General features: G+C 35.9%; 1 protein-coding gene across 1 annotated transcript; it reads left to right on the forward strand.

The window, feature by feature from the left end:
* The first annotated feature begins 12,679 nt into the window (after positions 1-12,679).
* LOC131018501 (protein FAR1-RELATED SEQUENCE 5-like) lies at positions 12,680-13,732 on the forward strand. The gene has a single exon (XM_057947219.1). The coding sequence runs from the start codon at positions 12,680-12,682 to the stop codon at positions 13,730-13,732; it is 1,053 nt and encodes a 350-aa protein (XP_057803202.1).
* The last annotated feature ends 8,830 nt before the right edge of the window (positions 13,733-22,562 follow it).

Below are 22,562 nucleotides of genomic sequence, written 5' to 3' on the forward strand. Positions count from 1 at the left end.
AATTGTGTCTCATTGTAATTAGTTGAGATTAGTCTTTGTCCTATAAATGATATCGACCACTCATCATGATAGAAATTCAGAGTTCAAGCTAAGACCGTAATATAATGTTCGAGTACGAGGACTTAAGTTAATTGGTCTATGATAGTTTTAAGATAGATTCATAGGGAATTGTTATGCATGTGATAGGTAACAAGAAATGGGTCGATGACCATTTTAGTCTTTGGAAAATAGGATACCCCGTAGATGAGCCCTAGGAATGAGGTAGGAGCAATGAACCGCCGCAAAAGAACGAGGGAACTTATTCTCAAGTAAATCTCGTGTATATAAATTAGAATTGGGAATCCAATTGATATGAGGAGAGATCCGAATCTATTCTAGATCGGAAAGTTAAAGTACTAAGGAATAAGTCGATACCCTTAGTAATAGTTCTTTGGAAGCACCATGAAAAAAAAAAAAAGGGGGCGATGTGGGAACTCGATTCTAGCATGAAGGAGAAGTACCCAGAATTATTTTCTGTGGTACAAAATTTCGTGACGAAATTTCTTTTAAAGTGGATAGTATGTCATACCCCGACTTTTAATCCCTGATTAAGGGCTTAACTATTAATAATTAGGGTTCGGCATCCATTAATAATAAAAACTGGTTTGATTTATCTGATGTGATTTAATCGTTATATATGTGTTTTAATGTGCTTAGTTAAAGGAAATTTTTTTTATAAATGTGGTGCATAAGTTATAATTGGTGAGTTAAGTGTATTTATATGAGCCACATGAATTTTAAATTATGCATGAAGTCATGAATTTTATCTAAATTTGATAGTACATGTAACACCCCGTACTTTTCCCTATGTTGAGAGATAGTGTCTTAACACTATTGAGAGTACTGAGATGTCAGAGAGATTGACTGTCCTATTAAGAAAATAGGAATAATGAGTTGGAAATAGAGTCGGAAAAAAAAAAGTGAAAAACCCTAAAAAAAAAAAAAAAAAAAAGTCGGTCGGAGAGACGTCTAGTTTGTCTGTGTTTGCCGACTGCTTTGACGTGATATTATGTGAAATTACGTGACTGATTGATTATGTGAGTTTTGTTACATATGTCATTGTGAGCAAGTTATTATGATTTTTATTTGATGACTTTAGCACATGGAATTTTAATTAAATTTTCAAAGCAAGTGCAGTTTATTTTTACCGAGAAATCAAAGAATGCCGGTTTATGAAAATTTTTCCAAACAAAATATTTTCAAATTATTTTTTCTATGATGAGGAATATTATAATTGAGTGAGTGCACTAATATTAGTACCATATTTATTTTAAATATTGGTCACAAGAGTTTTGTATTATAGCATTGCATTAATTAGTAATTAGTCTTTTATGATTTTATTAATGTAGCTTAACACATGATTTATTCTAGGCTACACAACCTTACACACACATGATTATTTTAATCTAATAAGCATGTGATTAATTTCCTTAGCCTTACTTGAAGTGAACGTGTGGTATGAAGATGAAGGGAAGGGATTAGTGTGTAGGTTTAGGGGGGGGGGGACAAGTATTAAAGGGTGAATAGTGTTTGGTCTCCAATCATCCTTCCTAAACAAGACAAATTCACTTCATTTCCCTCATTTTCTTCACCATTCGGCCACTCTCAATTTCTCTCTCTCTTCCGATTTTGCTCCAAAAGATCACCATAGGTGAATCACCAAAGCTTCCAAGCTCACATCAAGATCAAATCCTCCACCAAATCAACATAAACACCATCCAATTCTTGAAAATTTCAAGAGGACCGTGGGGCTTGGTTTGAAGAGTGAGAAAGGAAAACTTTGATCTTTGTTTAATCTTGAGTAAGTGATTCTTATTTTTTGATGAGAGTATATGATCAAGATTGAGCAAGAAAATCACCCAACTTATTTCTATGAAATTTTCGAAAATTAGGGGCTTGAAACCCTACGAAATTTTGTTGTTTGTTTGCTCGAATTGGCTTGAGTTATATGATGATTGATGATTATTGAGTTAATATATATGAATATCTTGATGATTAGCCATGAGATATAGATATTTCTATTAGGTTAGTTTACCTAAAATGGGGATGTTGAGATCCTATGTATCAATTGATGTATTGATGATGGATTTGAGTTTATGAGATGATCTAGATGATTAATGATGGATGAGATTGAAGCTTGAGGTTGAGAAGTGAAAAATGAAAAGTGTTAGTTTGAGGAAGAAGATGACATACATGTGTATCTATATGTGATCTTGTTTTATGATGTTGATTTGTGCTAATTGGTAACCTAGGATATTAGATCTATGATTTGATCAATAGGTTATACATGATTAGTGATATTTTCAAAAGAGTTCAGTTTAATAAAAATTAGGACTTTTTGCCTATGTGTTATTTAAGTGATTTTGGCTTAAGATATATGTATTTGAGCATAATATTAGTGTATAATTATGTTTGAGTAAGTCTTTTGTTGGCTAAGAAATTTTTGACTTAGTTTAGTTTATATGAGTTTTTTTTGAGTTTTCATATTTTGAGAAGTCGATGATTGATAAAATGAGGTCTAATTGCTTTATGACCATTATGTGAAAGTTTGTCATGTTTTATTAAGAGTTTTATGATGATACATGAAGTTTCATTAGAGTTTAGTACATGATAAAAGGGAATCCATATGTGTATAATGATTATATGATGAATGAGATCGTGTTTGAGTATTTGAGTAATTTTGAGCATGAAAATGAGAAGAGAATTTTAATGATGCATTCATTGAAACGTTTTACTAGAGATTTGAGGTTATGATGTAAGAAGAGAGTCAAGATTTGAATATGATGAGCATTTTAATGTGCTTGAATGTTTGTGAGTGTTATATGTGTTTAAAATGAGCTTTGATGAGTTTTCTTGAAGGAATGTTGAGTTGAGTATTTTAAGAGTTTGAGATGAGATTTTGGTGAATTTCGTAGGCCTACTGACCTACTGTGATCGACGGTTTTTCAATGTCAAAAAGCTTTGCAAATTGTATACCAAGTCTCTACATGAGTCTTGAGAACATCGGTAAAATTTCAAGTCATTTGGACTTCGTTTACTATTTTTATAAAATACAAAACCGAAACTGCACATTACTACTGAGAGTTTCAGAGAGCAGGGGAAAGAGTCATTCATTTCAGTAGCTTCCTGTGTGATCTAGCTTTCCAAAATTTTATGGTATTAACCTTATTGTGTTAGCTAGATATCCACAAAATTTGAGCCCAGTTTGACAACATTTACTATTTTTTTTTAAAATCCAAGTTTTCGATTGCTCAAAACTGCCGATTATGGTAGACTGTAGTAAAACAGTCATATCTCCTACAATACTTGGATTTTTTGACTCTACGTTTTTTTATATGAAAAAAGACTCAAAGACCTTTCTTTTGGTATGAGTCTCGAGTCCAGGAGGTGTCGGAGTAAGAACAGGTTAGATTTTGAAGTTGAGTCAGTGTAAAACAGAGCATGTTTTGATAATGTTTGATTATGTTTTCTTATGTGCCTTATGTGATTGTGTTGTCTATGTGTTGAATGAGATTAGACGAGCCTTATATGAGAGATAAATCGAGACTTAGTACCATGATTTTCTTGAAACCTATCCTTGAACTTAAGGATTTGAGATGAGTGGAGAGTTTATATAGAGTTGAGTAAAGAGATAGAATATGAGATAGAGCATGAGTTTTCTTTCATGTTTCTGATAACCATAAGCTTTTTGATGTTGAGTCTAGAATAGTATCTCTAGAATTCTAAGAATGTCAATAGCCCTCAGCTCACCGTCACACTGCCGCAACTAGGGTACGATAATAATTTCATATATATATATATATATATATATATATATATATATTCAAAGTTATGAAAATTTTCAAGAAAATGTGCGCCTTATGTTTATGATGTTATGTGAATGCAAATTATTCTTCATGTTGTTATTTTGGGTCTCTGACTCATATAACTAAGCTCAATGTCGTGTTTGGGACTACCCGAGGCCTTAACAAATCAATGTATGTATGTATGTATGAATGAATGAATGAATGTGAAAGTTTTATGTTATCGTTTTAGGTACATGCCTATAAGATTAGAATGATGGGTCCTCTTTCAAACTGTTTGAGTACCACCTAAGAATGCCTTGAGAATGTTAGCCGTGATAGGTTTGGTAGAACGACATTAGAATGGACTTTCAGGGTATCAGTAACTTGTGATGAAGTACATGTTAGTAAGTGTTTTAAGTTAGAAGTTTGACCAGAGCCTTACATGAATAAGAAGTTGACATGATTGGGGGCGAAGCTCCCATTTGACTGAGTGATTCGTTTTGTTGGGTCTGGCCAGCCCACATGACTATGATCTCGGTGATTGTCAATTTAGATTTTTTTAATGTTTAAGTAGAACGTCATCCCAATGTATGGACTCGCACTATGTAGTTGTCACAATAAAAAAATTCCTTTTATCATGATAAGTATAGTGATAATTTAGAATTTCTTAGTTGTCATTAGTTTTCAAGTACTAGAATGTGATATTCTCACAATTAGAAAGATACACTAAGCACCAACCTGTCTCTTAACTGTCAGTCGATAGAAACAAAGCAACTTCTGGAATCCCAAGTGGAGAACCAGAGCAGATAACTAGTATGATAGAGTTTTCAACAAAATGTCGGGACGTGCTCCAAATATGGTGGACACGTATGAGAAACGCGTGAAGGAATTTGCAAACGAATGACTAGTATCACAAGCTAGAATACCAGATATGCAATTCCGAGGACGGAATTTTTATAAGGTGGGAGGGATGTAACACCCCGTCCATTTATATTAAGTTTAGAATTCATTTTTAATTTAGAATAGGATGATTTACGCCGGAGAAATGAAAAAAAATGATTTATTGTAATTCCAACAATTTTTATTTCAAAAACTTTTTAGAAAATTTAGTCTTTTGATTTTTGTGTATTGCATAAATTGAATTATATGAATAGGTGATTATTCTATATGATTAATATTTATTTGTATACGATTTAATTAAAGTTTATGTTAGACTTTAATTATTTAAATGTGTTGAGCTTTGACAAATATTTATTTGGGCATTAGTTTTTGTTTATTGAAATGATTTTCCATAAATACCAAAGCCCAAAAGCCCAAACCAACCTCCTCCTTTGCACCACAGCCAAGTACAGCACGCAGCTGCTGCTTGTGTTTCACCATGCCTCTACAATTGCTACACTATTCACCCCCATGCGCCCACTCCTACAAAGTCATACAAAATCCCTTAATCATAGGGATTTTGGTTAATATTTTCAAACATCTCTCACGTCTCACCTTCCTCTTTTCAACCTACACCATCCCTTGTCAATCTAATCAACTCCAAAAGTCAAGCTTTAGCCATGCTTGGCGGCCACCAACTCCCCTAATTTCAGCCTCAAATATCTCTGCATAATTGAAGGAAACCCATCCCTTGCACTTTCACTAGCAACTCAAATATCCTTTAAATTACTCTCTCGTTCCAGTCTATCCATGAAGTTTCAAGTATACAACAAGAGACCACCATTCAAAGAACTCTCCCCCTACACAGACATCACAAGGTGTTTACCTCAATTTTCTTTGCCTCTGTTTCAAGCACACACAGCTATCTCGTTTGTACAGAACACCAACCAAGATTTCAATATTTTCATAACAAATCACAAGCATGACAAATTATTTACATAAATGCATACAATCTGTACACATGTTTATTCATAGTCTGTGCATATAATTATAAATGAAAGCATGATTCATTGAAAGGAAAGGAAAAGAAAAGATCTTTATGAAAGAAGAAATAGCATTTGAAGCTTTGATTTCTTCCCTGCCTTTGAACTTGCTGTGTCGAGCCGGTTGATGCCGGTGCATCTGAGTCGGGTCTGTTGGGTGTTGTCACTGCTGAGTCGAGTCAGGGAGATAAGGGTGACGACGGTGCGACTGGTTGTTGTTGTCGGCGGCGACCTCATCGTCTGTCGCCGGTGTATGCAGAGAGATGAGAGGGTTGAGAGAACAGGGGGCTGAAGGGCGACGGCCGGCGGCCTTGCTGCCGTCGACCTGAGGAGAGAAATTGAGGGCTGGGGATCGGCGGCGGCGGTCTTGCAGCCGTGCAGTCGCCGGAAGTCAGAGGGTAGACTGAAGGTGAGGATTAGAGGCGGTCGGCGATGGCTGGTTGCTGTCGTCCGTCCAACACAGAGTGAGAGGAAGAGAGGCAGGGGCCGGGCACGCGGCGGTGGTTAGCTCCGCTAGCTACTGTGGCCGCCGGACTTCGGAGAGAGGCAGCGGCGTTCTCAGTTTGTGGGAGTGTGTGCGTGCTCGTTCGGTGAGCGAGGGACGAGAGAGAGGACGAGGTAGAAGGGAGTCAGCGGCGGTCGGCGCGGTCGTTCGCCGGAGAAGGGGTGGGAGGCGGCGCTTCGCCGAAGAAGAAGGGAGTAACGCCTGTATCAGTTTGTGTCTGTGCGTGTGTTTCATCTTGGGGAGGAAAGGGAGAGAGAGATCCGACTGAAAAAAAAAAGGGGGAGGCGCGGCTGATGGGGGAGAAAAAAATGGGTGGAATGTTGGGCTAGGGCTTGGGTGTTGGGCCATTATTTTGGGCCTGATTTTATTTCATTATGTTGGGCTCCTTATTTGGGCTTTGTTTCAGTGGGCCGAGATTTGCTTTAATTTTCAGTGGGCTTGAGTTGGGCTGGGTTATTTTTTTTTATTTTGGGCCGATTTTCTTTTATTAAGCTGGGCCTCTAATTATTTTAAATCATGGGCTGCCCAAGTATTTATTTAATTGGAATTGTGCAGATTTTATTTAAAGTAGCTACACTATTATAATTAATTAGACTTATTAAGTTTAATTAATTATTTTCAAAGAGTAAATTTTTATAATAATATTAAATTATTATTATGAGCATATTTTAAGTAATTACTTATTATATGTCAAGCATGACATGATATTGCATTACATTTTTTTTTTGCAATAAAGGTATTTATGATTTAATTGGTTTTATTTATAATTCCAATTATTAAAGAAAGACGAGTAAGAATATTGTTGGTGTTCTTAACTCAAGAGAAATGTTTTCAATTATTTATTCATTAAATTTTGAAAACCCGGCTAAGTGAATCATAGAATGTTAAGCACTACACCATGACTTAAGATTAGATTCAAGGAGACCTATTAAGAATAGAATTTCTTGTAGGCTTTGTGACCAGGGGGATTAGCGCTGCTTTCCCAAGACAGGTTTTTATGTATGATCTTCAGGCTTTGCCTATCCAGGTGGGCATTACTTTCATATATATCAAATGAGTTTAAATGTTACGTTCAAGCAAGTTATTTCATGACAAAATCTCTGAGTTAAAGTTATTTCAAGTATTGTCTTGCCATAAAATGTTTAAATTTTAGTATGATATCTATCTGCTTTGGCTTTGCCAATGATGCAATCGAATTCGGGTTCTGAGCAGTTGATAGCTATCCTGCCAGGGCTAGTGTACACCAGTGACCGTGAGTCATCTAGCGGGTTGGCCGGTCAAGTGACCGTGAGAGGTGGCCACCTCTCCGGCACAAAGTTCCAGATATGATAGATTACAAGAGAACTTAGTCTGCAGACGAACTTTAAGAATCACAAATGAACTTAGTAAGCTTGGGCCTTTTAGCGAAAAACTCCCTTGCTGTACTGTTTATGATGGCATGACAATTTACAGTTTTGAGCATGTATTTTTATACTTAGGCATACGTGCCCACTGAGTATTTTTATACTCAGCCCTGCATGTATTTCTAAATGTGCAGGTTGAGCAGCTGATGGAATGGAATGATGTTGAGCGGGTGTTCCTTTGACATTTCAAGAAATGTAACCTTGAGTATACATCTTCATATGTATATCTCACACGTTTTCCGCTGCAAAACACTTTGATTAGGATAGCTCTATGTTATGAAGTTGTGATACATGTTATTGGGTAACCCACCTTAATCAGTTCTCATTTATGTGTATGTTTTATAAGTATCCAAATAATCATATATGATCCTAGCATTTTATCTATAAGTGACATTTCCATATACTTTAATGTTTAGTAATTGTCCAATTCCATTTCTTATTGATCACCCCAAGTCATAACCCCGGTTAACCCGTCATTGGTATATTGGGCTGTGACAGAGTGGTATCAGAGCGGTTCGTTCGCTCTGGCCCTAGAAACCTTATTCTAAAGAGTCGAGTCTAGTTTGATTCTTTAGACTTACATGGGTTCATATGGCACCGCTCAACACTCCATTGCATCGTGCTCAATCAAGGAAAGAAGGTAACTGCAGTTTCAATGTTTTAAAGATGTTAATATTCTAAAATGCTTCATGAATATGTTTATGTAAAGAGCATGCTATGATGAAATGTTGAATGTTTTGACTTTCATGGCATATTTTCGCAGTCTATGATGTTATGATAAGATGAATGATAGAAAAGTGACATATGTTTTCCCAGAGAACATAGATTGCTATAAGTTGCATGATCACAATTTCAAAAGATCATAGACTACTAGATTAGTTGGATATCTCTACAATCTAGATTTTTAAGGTGATGATTTAGAAGAATGAAAGAGAACTTAGAACGTCTCAGCCCCCTTAAGAAAATGATGGTTCTTTTGAACTACAAAGAGGAATGGAAAGATATGTACGAGGTAAAGAAAAAGCACAGAATGACGGTACGCGACGAATTCAAGGTAAACGTTGCATCAAAGGTTGAAGCATAGTCTCTACGTTCGAATGTTCACGTGCGACGGAACATCAAATCGACTTTTGCTACAAGATAGATTTTATGAATAGTATGTTTTGCCTGTGTACGTATGTCTGTGTGTATATATCTTAAGAGAGGTTTGGGGTTTGAGATCAATAGGATAAGGAACCTTAAGATAAGTTTAGTTGTCATAATGAGCTTATGTTTTGTTATGTATAGTATGTTCGTGGCTCTCCAAGTTCGGGACGATGTTTTCCGTGTGACTGGGAGGTGATGATGTTGGACCTGGCCAGTCCACATGATCCAAATCTCAGTAGACGTCTTTTGGGTTGAAAACCCATGTGTTTCAACTTTCGGCTGAAAAGCCAGATGGGCTCTTACTCGAGGTCATTTTGTTCGACCTTATAGTTAATCATTTCATACCCTCTGGTCATTCTTTTGATTCTCTTGGACAATTTCTACAACACCTTACTTAGATGTTGTGTTGAGTTTGAGTCTTGCAACTCGTGAGTTGTCATAATAGATCCCGTTGATCGATAAGACTAAGAAGTGTTAGTCTACTGACGTAGTAGACTACCCAAATTAGGGTTTCGTATAATTGTGTCTCATTGTAATTAGTTGAGATTAGTCTTTGTCCTATAAATGATATCGACCACTCATCATGATAGAAATTCAGAGTTCAAGCTAAGACCGTAATATAATGTTCGAGTACGAGGACTTAAGTTAATTGGTCTATGATAGTTTTAAGATAGATTCATAGGGAATTGTTATGCATGTGATTGGTAACAAGAAATGGGTTGATGACCATTTTAGTCTTTGGAAAATAGGATACCCCGTAGATGAGCCCTAGGAATGAGGTAGGAGCAATGAACCGCCGCAAAAGAACGAGGGAACTTATTCTCAAGTAAATCTCGTGTATATAAATTAGAATTGGGAATCCAATTGATATGAGGAGAGATCCGAATCTATTCTAGATCGGAAAGTTAAAGTACTAAGGAATAAGTCGATACCCTTAGTAATAGTTCTTTGGAAGCACCACGAAAAAAAAAAAAAAAAAAAAAGGGGCGATGTGGGAACTCGATTCTAGCATGAAGGAGAAGTACCCAGAATGATTTTCTGTGGTACAAAATTTCGTGACGAAATTTCTTTTAAAGTGGATAGTATGTCATACCCCGACTTTTAATCCCTGATTAAGGGCTTAACTATTAATAATTAGGGTTCGGCATCCATTAATGTAACCTTGAGTATACATCTTCATATGTATATCTCACACGTTTTCCGCTGCAAAACACTTTGATTAGGATAGCTCTATGTTATGAAGTTGTGATACATGTTATTGGGTAACCCACCTTAATCAGTTCTCATTTATGTGTATGTTTTATAAGTATCCAAATAATCATATATGATCCTAGCATTTTATCTATAAGTGACATTTCCATATACTTTAATGTTTAGTAATTGTCCAATTCCATTTCTTATTGTTCACCCCAAGTCATAACCCCGGTTAACCCGTCATTGGTATATTGGGCTGTGACAAAAGGACAATTTGGTATTTTGATATCACCTTGTAACCGTAAGTTACTATCATTATATCATATCAAATCTTTTTTTCTTATAATAGATTTGTTCGATAGATACGGTATTGAACGTTTGACAATTAACTCGTATTTCATACGGTGCGAACCGTAAACCTACCGTCTCTCACAACATATAGCAGTTTCATACTCCATTGAATAACAATTGCAGAAACTCAAATCCTAATATGAACGAAGAAGGTACGTCCATATATATTACTTTACGAGATCAGATTTTCAATATTATTTCATTTAAGTTCGAGTATTGATGATTTGAATTGAGTTAGATTCATTGAATTAAGTGTTGAACATGGTGATAATTATTTTTTTCTCATGCTGTATTCGATTGAATTTATTATTTCTTCAAACAGTTTACACCGAATAATATTTTTTTGCTTCCAGTAAACAATTATGTTTTATGTTTCTATAATAAGGATCAGGAAGCACAGCAGAAAGGGAACTTTGTCTTCCTCAATGTCCAGAACCAATCAAACCATACCATGGACAGACGTTCGATACTTTACCACAAGCGACCAAATTTTATGAGAATTATGCCGCCTATTGTGGTTTCGAGACTCGACTCAGTACTATCCATAGAGCAGATGATGATACGATTACATACAGATTAATTGTCTGTAAGAGGGAAGGAGTGTGGAAAAAGGCTAATGAACCTTTCATACGTTCAAAGAATTCTAAGGCAAAGAGGCGGAAAACTACATCATGCAAAATTGATTGTAAGGCTCAGGTAATTTTCAAAATTACTACAGGAGGCCGGTTCAAGCTTAGTGAGTTTTTTTAGGGTCATTCCCATCCCATGGTGCCAGAAGCTACACGACATTTGATGAACAACAATAGGAATGTTGATGAATTCCAGCAGATGTTCATCATTTCGGCTGTAAAGGCTAGTATTGGCCCAATGCATACGTTCCGATTTTTCAGAGAGATTATGGGCAATTATGAGTCAGTTGGATGCACCGGCAACGACATCAAGAACTTTGTCAGGGACCTGAAGGTATATTCGTTTGGGTTGGATGCACATATGCTGTTGCAATCACTTAATAACAAACAACAGTTAGGTGATGGATTTAAGTTCTTCCATGAGGTGGATGAAGACAATAAACTGTGTCGCATTATTTGGGCTGATGAAGTATCCATTAAAAACTACAAGTTGTTTGGCCAGGCAGTATCATTTGATGCTACTTATAGCACCAACAGGTATTATGAAATATTTTTTATGTATATTAATATTTATTCGATGCTTGTTCATAAACACATTTCGACATATCATTATTGAACAAATGTTAATCTGGTTCGTTGAATGTTGAATACTGAATTGTTAGGTTCAGAGTTTGAAGAGATTAGTTGCGTTGCACTTAATCTAAAGAATCAACCAAAATCTGCTGAACTCATATAGGCGCCATAATGCATGTTCATTATTTGAATTCGTAGCTAATCAATAACTTTAGGTTGAACAGATGTTAATTTGAATTCGCAGTTATTTGAGTTCAGTTTGCATGTTCAACAGATGATAATCTGGTTCGTTGAATGTTGAATATTGAATATTGAATTGTTAGGTTGAGAGTTTCAAGAGATTAGTTGCGTTGCACTTAATTTAAAGAATCAACGAAAATCTGCTGAACTCATATAGGCACCATAATGCATGTTCATTATTTAAATTCGCAGTTAATCAATAACTTTAGTAAATAAAAAAAACTGGTTTTATTAGTATATGAAATTTAAATCTATTTCTATACATGAAACGAATGTATTTAAATATGTAAGAAATATTTTTTTATGCCAAACGCTAGTTCGACACGTACTTAAATGCTAAAGCGAACTTCATGTTTTCCAATTTCGAACATGATTATATCATATTTTGAACTTCGACGTAGATATGATTCGAATATATCTTCTCTATATACAGTTTCCAATTTCGAACATGATTATATCATATCACCCGAACATGATTATATCATAATTTGAACTTCCACTAACATCTTTAATTTATATCATATGCAGTTACAAATTGATATTCACTCCTTTCACTAGTAAAGATAATCACGGTAAGTGCATCTCATTCGCTGCGGCATTAATTGATCATGAAAATTCAGAGTCTTATGCATGGGTTTTGGAAAAGTTTGAGTTGATAATGGGAAATGCACCCCGTATTCTTATTACTGATCAAGACACTGGTCTTAAGAAAGCTGTCGCATCAACTTGGAAAGAAACACGTCACAGGTTTTGTATGTGGCACATAAATATTAAAGTTGCTGAAAAGCTGCCACAAAGGTTGAGGGATGATTCTGATTTTAAGTTAGCTTATGATAGTGTTGTGTGGAATGATAATGATGAACCAGAAGTGTTTGAGGAAAACTAGAAGAACATGATCGAAGAATATGACCTTACATCAAACAAATGGTTCTCTGACATCTATGAAGATCGTTCAATGTGGATACCAGCGTATTTCAGAGATGTACACATGAGTGGTCTATTTCGAACCACTTCAATGTCCGAGAGCGAGAATAGCTATTTCAAACGCTATATCAACAAGCATTCTAATCTTGTGATACTATATAATAACTTCTGCAGTGCTCTTGACGCACAGAGATATAAGTACAAGGAGGTAACACATGCGGATGAGACGCGTTCCCCTGTGATGATGACAAATCTTAAGATTGAACATAACGCAGCTATTGTGTACACAAACTCAGTGTTCAAGGAGGTGCAGGAGCAGATAGATCATGCAAACAAAGGGTGTGCCATACGAAAGATGTATACCCAAGGAGACGAAGAGATTTATGTTGTCGAGGACAACATAGATGGTGAATTTACTGTTCGCTATGTGCGCCCCCAACACGACGTGTTATGTAGCTGCACCTTGTTCACCCGAAAAGGTACACCTTGCATGCACATGTTTGTTGTTTTCAGGAACCTAAAACTTGATGCTATTCCTGACAAGTACATTGTGAGGCGATGGTGCAAATTCAGTATATTGTGTCCAAATGAATCACTCGGGGTAGTGCGCGAAGATGGTAGTAAGTCTACTCCAAATTTTGAGTTCCTCATCTTCAAAGTCGTTAGTGAAATGATTGGACGCGTAAGGGGAAACCAGGAGATGTGTGATCAACTATATGATAATCTTATTCAAGTGAGGGACAAGTATGCGGAGATCGGTACATATGTCAACCCTTCAACTGCAAAGAGCAGACTTTTCGAAGAATTCTATGGATCCACACCTGCAGAATCTCCATCTGTTCTTCCTCCAGACATTGCTAAGACTAAAGGTAGTGGTGCCGGTGGCCGTAGGAAATCTGAAAAAGAGAAGGCCATTATCATTGCGCAGAAACCTTTGCATCTTTGTAGGAGATGCAATAAAAAAGTTCATCATGACTCCAGAAACTGCCCCAGAAAGGATGACCCAAAGGTGATTTCATAGTTGCTGAGCATTTCATAGTTGTTATGGTTTATTTGAATTTTCATTGCTGTTAACATTTTAATTGGTGAGCATTTTATAACTTTCTGAATGTTAACATTTTCATTGATGTTTGAGGGAGTGGGTTTACGTAGAGGCTTTTAGAGCATCCGCATTGGGACCTCCTTGATAGCCTCCTTGATAGCCTACTTGATAGTGTTTGTGTTATTGAGTAGGTAGTGCTGCATTGGGGTTCCTTGATAGCCTACTTGATTTTTTTAGTTTTTAAAGAGGAGAGAGAAATTTTTAAAGAGGAAAAGAGAATTAAAAAAAAAAAAAAAAAAGAAATTATCGAGGATACTCGATAACTCGAGTAGCACTCGAGTAGCACTCACTTGCAACGCCTACTCGAGTGGCTACTCGAGTTCGAGTAAGGCATCGAGGATGTCCGATGCGGGTGCTCTTATAAAGTTTGAATAAAGTTGTTTCAAAACTTTATATATATAATGTTCACGTTCGGAACTAATTACTAAATGTTCAATTAAGTGTGTATACAAGTTCAGCCTTTACGTGTGTTTTTAAAGATTGTCAGATGTGTTCAACGAATATATAGTTTACAAGTTCGACGAATATTTTGCTCACGTTCTGGATATATTGTTCTTAAGATTGGAATAAAAACATATAATATGATGTTTATGATTATCGAAAATATTAGATTTTTTATGGACATTTTAAATGATGTATTTTTTATAATATCGGCAAGGTTATAAATAATGAATTTTTTATATTTAAGTTCAATCAATTGATGTACTGTATTTAAAGAGTATAGATACAAGATATATTTAAAGCTTATAATATTTGAGTCTTCAATTTTTATTTTTTTGAACTAGTTCATTATTTTTATAAGTTCGGTGGTTGGGTTCAACGCATATATTTTACAAGTTCAAATATTTTCATTATTTTTATAAGTTTGGTGGTCGGGTTCAATGCAAAATATTTTCATGTTTGCGATTATAAGACGTTAACTGTAGAATATATAAAATTTTGCATCTAATAGTAATATGATGTTTATGGACATTTGAAATATAATATTTTACTATAATATAATTAGAGTTATAAATTTTTAATATCCTACATGAAAATGTAGGAAATTGATTTATTGTATTTAAAATGTATAGATACAAGATATGTTAGAACCATGTTCGAATCATAACAACTTCGAAGTTCGAAGTATGTTAGAACCATGTTCGAAGTTCGAAAACATCACGCTCGCTTTAGCATTTAAGTTCGTGTCCATCTATCGTTTGCCATAAAAAAACAGTTCTTACATATTCAAATACATTAGTTAACTACAATTTTATATACTCCCTCCGTCCACGAAATGAGTACCCATTTCCCTTTTTGGCAAGTGTACCCCACACATCTCTTTAATTAATACACTCAAAAAGTGGGACCCTTAAACTATTTACACTACACTCCATACATTTCTTAAAACCCGTGCCGTCCACAAATGGGTACTCATTTCGTGGACGGAGGGAGTAATAGACTTAAATTTCATATACTATTTAAAAAACTTTTTTTCTTTAATAAAGTTTTTGATAACTTCGAGTTCCAATAATGAACATGCATTAGGCGCCTATATGAGTTCAGTAGATTTTCGTAGATTCAATAAGTTCATGGTTGGGGTCGCCGCATAAAAAATTAGTTTTTGAGCAATCACAAACGAAGTAAATGTTTTTTTTACAATAATATTTCCTTTTAACATATTGTTTACGATATCACCAAGGCATCAAACGCAAAAATTTGTGGTAAGAAAATAAAATGAGTGCTTTTATCGGTTCAACAAAAAAAGTTTATTCACCATAAACAGAAAGATTGTGGTAAGAAAATAAAATGAGTGCTTTTATCAGTGCAACGGAACTAATATCTTCAAACTCTCAACCTAACAATAAAACGTTAACATTCAACAAACGACCTTCATTGTACTCAGTACTGTAATTTTCAGCACTTCCCTTGAGTACGTTATCAGCTATTTTGTTTCCTTCCCAAAGCAACAAGGTGGCACAATATCGAACACGCATAACACGGAGTTGTTTAACAGTTGATGCCGGTGACATTGACTTCCATTGGACGGAACAATCACCCATGAATGTTTCAAAGTGCCTCATCAAGTAAATTCCAGTGTCTTCTATATTCATTCTATCCGCCCACTTCATTTTTACTACGTGTAACTTGAATTTCACAACAGACTTCGCCCTTTGGTCCTGACCAATATATGTGAAAAAACTCGAAAGAAACTGCGTCTGAAAAATTTTAAAATTATGTAGCTGTTAAATAATGATTATAATAAATTAATATAATAAATATTTATTCCCTTACCAGGCTATAATGCACAGATTGAAACTTTTTGCATTCGTCGGTCAATGCATCCTCAATCATACTATCTAATATGAATATGCGTTGTTTCTTCATATCAACCGCTATGCCATAGTACATCTGATCAACATACACCGGGAAGAAGAACTGCATATAATGGAATTCAAAATCATTGATAATATTAATACAATTTATTTATTTTCACAATCTATTAACTTACCATATCTATTAGGCTGTTAGGCTGTTAGGCTGACGATGATGTACACTCAATTCAGCATAAAGTGCGATATTGAAAGCATTGCTTTGGTCGATATAAGGCATATCTGTCACGACCGGCCCTAATTAAGGATAATTAAGCCGGGGAAATCGTGACTAATGGAGGGAGATTAGAAGCGGGGTAGAAAGGGGATAATCAAACAATGAAGGATCGCATTTCATCATTTAACAAAAGGGATATTTATAATATAACAGAAGTTTAGTCGTATAGACTCAAATAACTAGTAAGTTCAGATATCTCTGACTTAGCCAAATAAACATAAAACTTCTGAGTACGCAGCGGAATATGATTCTGATTACATGTATGAAGACATGTAACCCTAGAGTTCTTTAATACATAATAAGACAAAAGAATCCCGCTCATCACTTCATCAACATCGGCAGCTGCTCAACCTGCACATTTAGAAATATATGCAGGGCTTGAGTACAAAAGTACTCAGTGGGCACGTATGCCTAAGTATAAAATACATGCTTCAAAACTGTAAATTGTCATGCCATCATAAACAGTACAGCAAGGGAGTTTTTCGCTAAAAGGCCCAAGCTTACTAAATTCATTTGTGATTCTTAAAGTTCGTCTGCAGACTAAGTTCTCTTGTAATCTATCATATCTGGAACTTTGTGCCGGAGAGGTGGCCACCTCTCACGGTCACTTGACCGGCCAACCCGCTAGATGACTCACGGTCACTGGTGTACACTAGCCCTGGCAGGATAGCTATCAACTGCTCAGGACCCGAATTCGATTGCATAATAACTGGCAAAGCCACATCAGATAGATATCATACTAAATATTGAAACATTTATGGCAAGACAACAGTTGAAATAATTTTCAGTTCAATGATTTTGCAATGAAATAACTGTTCAAACATAACATTAAACTCATTTGATATATATGAAAGTAATGCCCACCTGATAGAAATTTTCTGTGGTACAGTAGCTCCTTGACTGATTATTAATCTCGTGTTTGACCTTTATTACGAGAATATAAATAAGATACTGCTCGAATAAAATCCTCAATTAATGAGAATGCGTAATTTAACTATGCATGACTCATATTCCGATAATTATTATTCTGAGATAATAATCTGGGAAATTCTATTATAAATCCTAATTGTCGAAATAAAATAATTTAAATAAGGCTCGTCACATGAGGTCGGATAGATTATCATAATCAATCCGTTCTCATCGGGTGTTCTAATCCGTCAATTAAATAAACCCCGTTCCTCGTAGTCAATAGAAAATAAATACTTCAACTTATTCGCTTTATAATCTCATAATTAATCGGGCTTAATAAATAAGAACAAGTAATGTTATAAAATTAAAAAAAAATAAAATAAAATAAAAAGGCTCAACATAAGGCACATAAGAATCACAATCAAACATCATCAAAACATGCTCTGCTTTTACACTGACTTAACTTCAAAATTTAATCTGTTCTGACTCCGACATCTCCTGGACTCGAGACTCATACCGAAAGAAAGATCTTCGAGTCTAGTTTCATATAAAAAACAATAGAGTCGAAAACTCCAAGTGGTTTGAGAGATATGACGTTTTTACCACGATCTACCATGTTCGGCAGTTTTGAACAACCGAAAACTTGTATTTTTGAAAAATAGTAAACGTTGTCAAACTGGGCTCAACTTTGGTGGATATCTAAATAACACAATAAGGTTAATACCATAAAAATTTGGAAAGCTAGATCACCCAGGAAGCTACTGAAATAAATGACTCTTTTCTCTGTTCTCTGAAATTCTCAGTAGTAATGTGCAGTTTAGGTTTTGCATTTTAAAGAAGTATCATACGAAGTTGGAATGGCTTGAACTTTTACCAGGGTACTCAAGACTCATGTAGGGACTTGCTATAAAATTTTCAAAGCTGTTAGACATCGACAAACCGTCGATCACAGTAGGTCAGTAGGCCTACGAAATTCATATTTATAAGTTCTTAAAAATAATTTATATAAATCAAGAAATATTAGTTTAATCCCAAAAATATTCATTAAAAGTCCATCCTAATTTAAATAAAGAACGGACCTCATTTAAAATAAATAGTCCCAAACTTGTTACGCACATATACTAAATCTTTCACGAAACATCCTTTAAAATAAACTTTGATACATAGAAAATAATTCAACAACTTGAGCTCTTAAGGGGTTGTTTTACAATAGACACCAAATCTACCTCGGATCTCCAAATGAGGCTCCAAAAGACATTCTGGAAACTAGACATTTCAAGGATCATTCTCCAATTTGAATCGAATGAAAAACAATTCAAACGAGCAAGATATGCCCTCTCAAAGATGGGTATTTAACAAGCAAAAATCTGTAAATTTCATATTTCCAGATTACAACCAAGTCAGTGGGCTTTCTTTAAAAATTCATATCTCCCTTTAAAAAACTCCACTGGGAACCCCAAAGGTCAATCTGGAAACTAGGGAGAGATCATAACACTCCCCAGTTGGATTTACTCTAAGAACCTTCATGGTTTAGAAGATATGACTATCTAAAGTTTAGTGCACAAAAAGAGTTCAAGTTTGGCAGATTCAGAACATAAATCGGAAAAACCACTTTAAGCTTCACCAAAAATTCTAAAACTGAACAAGTAAGTTCCCAACATGTCAGTGAATATTCAGTAGAAAGATAGGCTTGAGAATCAAATATTTAAGTCGGTCTTTTCCACCTCAAAGTCGTAGGTTTGTAAAATCTACTGGATGGTACATGGAATAAGAACTAGATTTCAAGAATTTATACCGGTTGTTTCCCTTACTCAAAAATGGTGAGGCCGATGTCAAAAGAAAGATACGGGAGTCTAGAGTGACATATTCAAGTTTCAAAGGTTTTCACCGATTGAAACTTTACTTATGATCTCCCAAAGATTGTTTACCAAAAATGTATTCCAGATGGGCAGTGATGTTTACAAATTCATAAATAAATCATACGAGCTCTAAATATTCTGAAATTTTACCAAAATATAGAAAATGTATGAAAGATGATACACAATTAATTTGAGAATTTTTGGGAACCGTTTGGATGATATGCAACTGAATTCAAAATAAAGAAGCTTAGTATATACCTCTTCAAGTTACAATTTGGAGTTGGAGGAAACTCTCTATCCCTTTCTCAACTTCTTCTACACGTTTTGGTGAGGGAAGGAAAGACTTGATGGCTGGAACAATATGTGTTGTTGCATAATTGAGTTGGGGGTGAAAGTGGTGGGGAAAATGGTGGTGAAAGTCAAAAAGTAGATTTAGTGGTATGGAGTGGGGAACAAAATTAATGGAAAGAAAAAGAGAAGAAAAAGAAAGGAAAAAAAAAAATGTAGAGGAGAATTATTGATGTATTTTCTCTGTCTCGGTGATTCTGTAACTGTAAGATGGATCGTGTGCTCGTATATGCTTGATACTGTTTATTTAAATAAATCTCGTATTTCGACATGTGATTTCTCGCTTAAATCGATAAATTATAAAATGAATCTAAATTAAATCCGTAGATTTAATTCGTTTGTTGTTCTAATATTTAAATTAAATCCGCAGATTTAATTAACTCACGAGTCAGAAATAAATCACGACTTGAATAAAGATAAAATCTAATTTCATCTTGCTTAAATAAATAACGTGACTTTGCTAAGTCAGTTATAACTCTGAAATAATATCATTAACTGCTTTAACAATATAAATTCAGGATCATAAGCTGAATTCATATTAGGATAAAAACCGTTTTCATTCACTAATGAACAAAAATAAACACTCATTACTAGATTTAAAATATATAAAAGAGCGGGTCACTACATACTACCCCTCTTAACAAAAATTTCGTCCCGAAATTTGCATATTTCTTCTAAAACAGTTCGGGGTATTTCTCCTTCATTTTGTCTTCAAGCTCCCACGTGGCTTCCTCTTGTCCGTGGTGTCTCCATAAGACTTTCACTGATGTGATTGCCTTATTCCTGAGTTGTTGTACTTTTCGATCTAGAATGGCCTCTGGTCTTTCTTCATAGCTCAAGTCTGGACAAAGGATCATCTCTTCTTGGTGGATTATGTGCTTTGGATCGAAAACGTATTTCCTGAGTTGTGATACGTGGAAAACATTGTGAACGTTTCCAAAGCTTGGCGGTAACGCCAACCTATAGGCTACTGGGCCTATTCTCTCCAAAATCTCATAAGGTCCTACGAATCGGGGCCTAAGTTTTCCCTTGACACCAAACCTAGTTATCCCCTTGGTAGGAGATACCTTTAGGAAGACCTTGTCTCCTATTTCAAAACATAACTCAGTTCGACGTGCATCAGCGTAAGATTTCTGTCTATCTTGTGCCTCTTTTATTCGCCCTCTGATCTGGCGGACTATCTCAACCATCTCATTGACCATGTCTGGTCCTAAAACTTTTCTCTCACCCACTTCATCCCAATAAAGCGGTGATCTACATTTTCTTCCATATAATGCCTCATATGGTGCCATATCGATAGTCGCCTGGTAACTGTTATTATAGGCAAATTCAATCAACGGCAGCACTGCTTCCCAACTTCCACCCCTGTCTAACACCACTGTTCTCAACATATCTTCGAGGGTCTGAATTGTCCTTTCAGACTGCCCATCTGTCTGCGGGTGGAAGGCGGTGCTGAAATTTAACGTCGTGCCTAACTCTTTCTGTAAGCTTGTCCAAAATCTAGATGTGAATTTTGAGTCTCGGTCTGAAGTGATTGACACGGGTACACCGTGTAAGCGTACAATCTCTCGAACATACAACTTAGCTAACTTGTCTGACCCATGTGTGATCGGTATTGGTATAAAATGAGCACATTTTGTAAGTCGATCCATTATTACCCAAATGGCAGTGTTTCCTTTCTTTGTTTTGGGCAAACTGGTCACAAAATCCATTGCTATGTGCTCCCACTTCCATTCTGGGATTTCCAACGGTTGTAGTTTTCCATATGGCCTTTGGTGTAAGGCCTTCACCTGTTGGCATGCCAGGCATTTCTCCACAAATGATGCTATGTCTCTCTTCATGCCTTCCCACCAAAAGTGTTTCTTTAGGTCCTGATACATCTTAGTACTCCCTGGGTGGGCAGTATAAGGGGTATCGTGAGCCTCACTCATGATTTGATCCTTAAGCTCATCATCATGGGGAATGCATATTCTTCCCTCAAAGAGGATAGCATTATCTGCTGCTTCTTGATAATTCTTGACTCCTCCTTTCCTTACTGCTTTCCGTAGTTTCTCCATTTTCTCGTCTTTTCTTTGTGCTTCTACAATCATCTTTCTCAAGCTAGGTATTGTTGCAACAACGCTTGCTATCGTCCCTGGTGGTTTAACCAATTCTATGCTCATTTTTCCAAACTCTTTGATGAGCTCATTCTTTTGGGTGACGAGACATCCCAACCTAGATTGAGTTTTACGGCTCAATGCATCAGCTACTACATTGGCCTTACCCGGGTGGTAGTTAATACCGCAATCATAATCCTTCACTAGTTCGAGCCATCTTCTTTGTCTCATATTAAGGTCCTTTTGCTCGAAAAAGTATTTCAGGCTTTTGTGGTCTGTGAATATCTCACATCTAACTCCATATAGGTGGTGTCTCCAAATCTTTAGCGCATGCACCACTGCAGCTAACTCCAGATCATGAGTCGGGTAATTCAGTTCATGTGGCCTAAGCTGTCGTGACGCATATGCTATCACTCTTCCTTCTTGCATCAGCACACAACCAAGTCCATTTTTGGACGCGTCTGTGTAGATCACATATTCCTTGTCAGCTGCTGGGACGGCTAACACTGGTGCCGTAGTCAACTTTTCCTTGAGTTCTTGGAAGCTCTTCTCGCACTCCTCTGTCCAAGAAAATTTTATTCCCTTCCTGAGTAGTTGCGTCATTGGCCTTGCAATTTTGGAAAATCCTTCCATAAACCTCCTATAGTAACCTGCCAATCCTAAGAAACTTCTTATCTCATTAGGGTTAGTAGGCGATTTCCATTCGCGCACTGCTTGCACTTTTTCAGGGTCCACTTTAATCCCTTCTGATGATACAATATGTCCTAAAAACGTGACTTCGCTGAGCCAAAACTCACACTTGCTGAATTTGGCATAAAGGCGCTCTGTCCTCAACGTTTCTAGAACAATTCTCAGATGTTCCTCATGGTCTTTATCGTTCTTCGAGTAGATCAGGATGTCATCTATGAATACCAAGACAAATTTGTCTAAATACGGATGGAACACTCG

Source organism: Salvia miltiorrhiza, chromosome 3, assembly GCF_028751815.1.
Source record: "Salvia miltiorrhiza cultivar Shanhuang (shh) chromosome 3, IMPLAD_Smil_shh, whole genome shotgun sequence".
NCBI classification, from domain to species: Eukaryota; Viridiplantae; Streptophyta; class Magnoliopsida; order Lamiales; family Lamiaceae; genus Salvia; species Salvia miltiorrhiza.

What these genes read in the sequence shown, in the direction of transcription:
- LOC131018501 (XM_057947219.1), top strand. Translation starts at nt 12,680, where the DNA reads ATGATCGAAGAATATGACCTTACATCAAACAAATGGTTCTCTGACATC.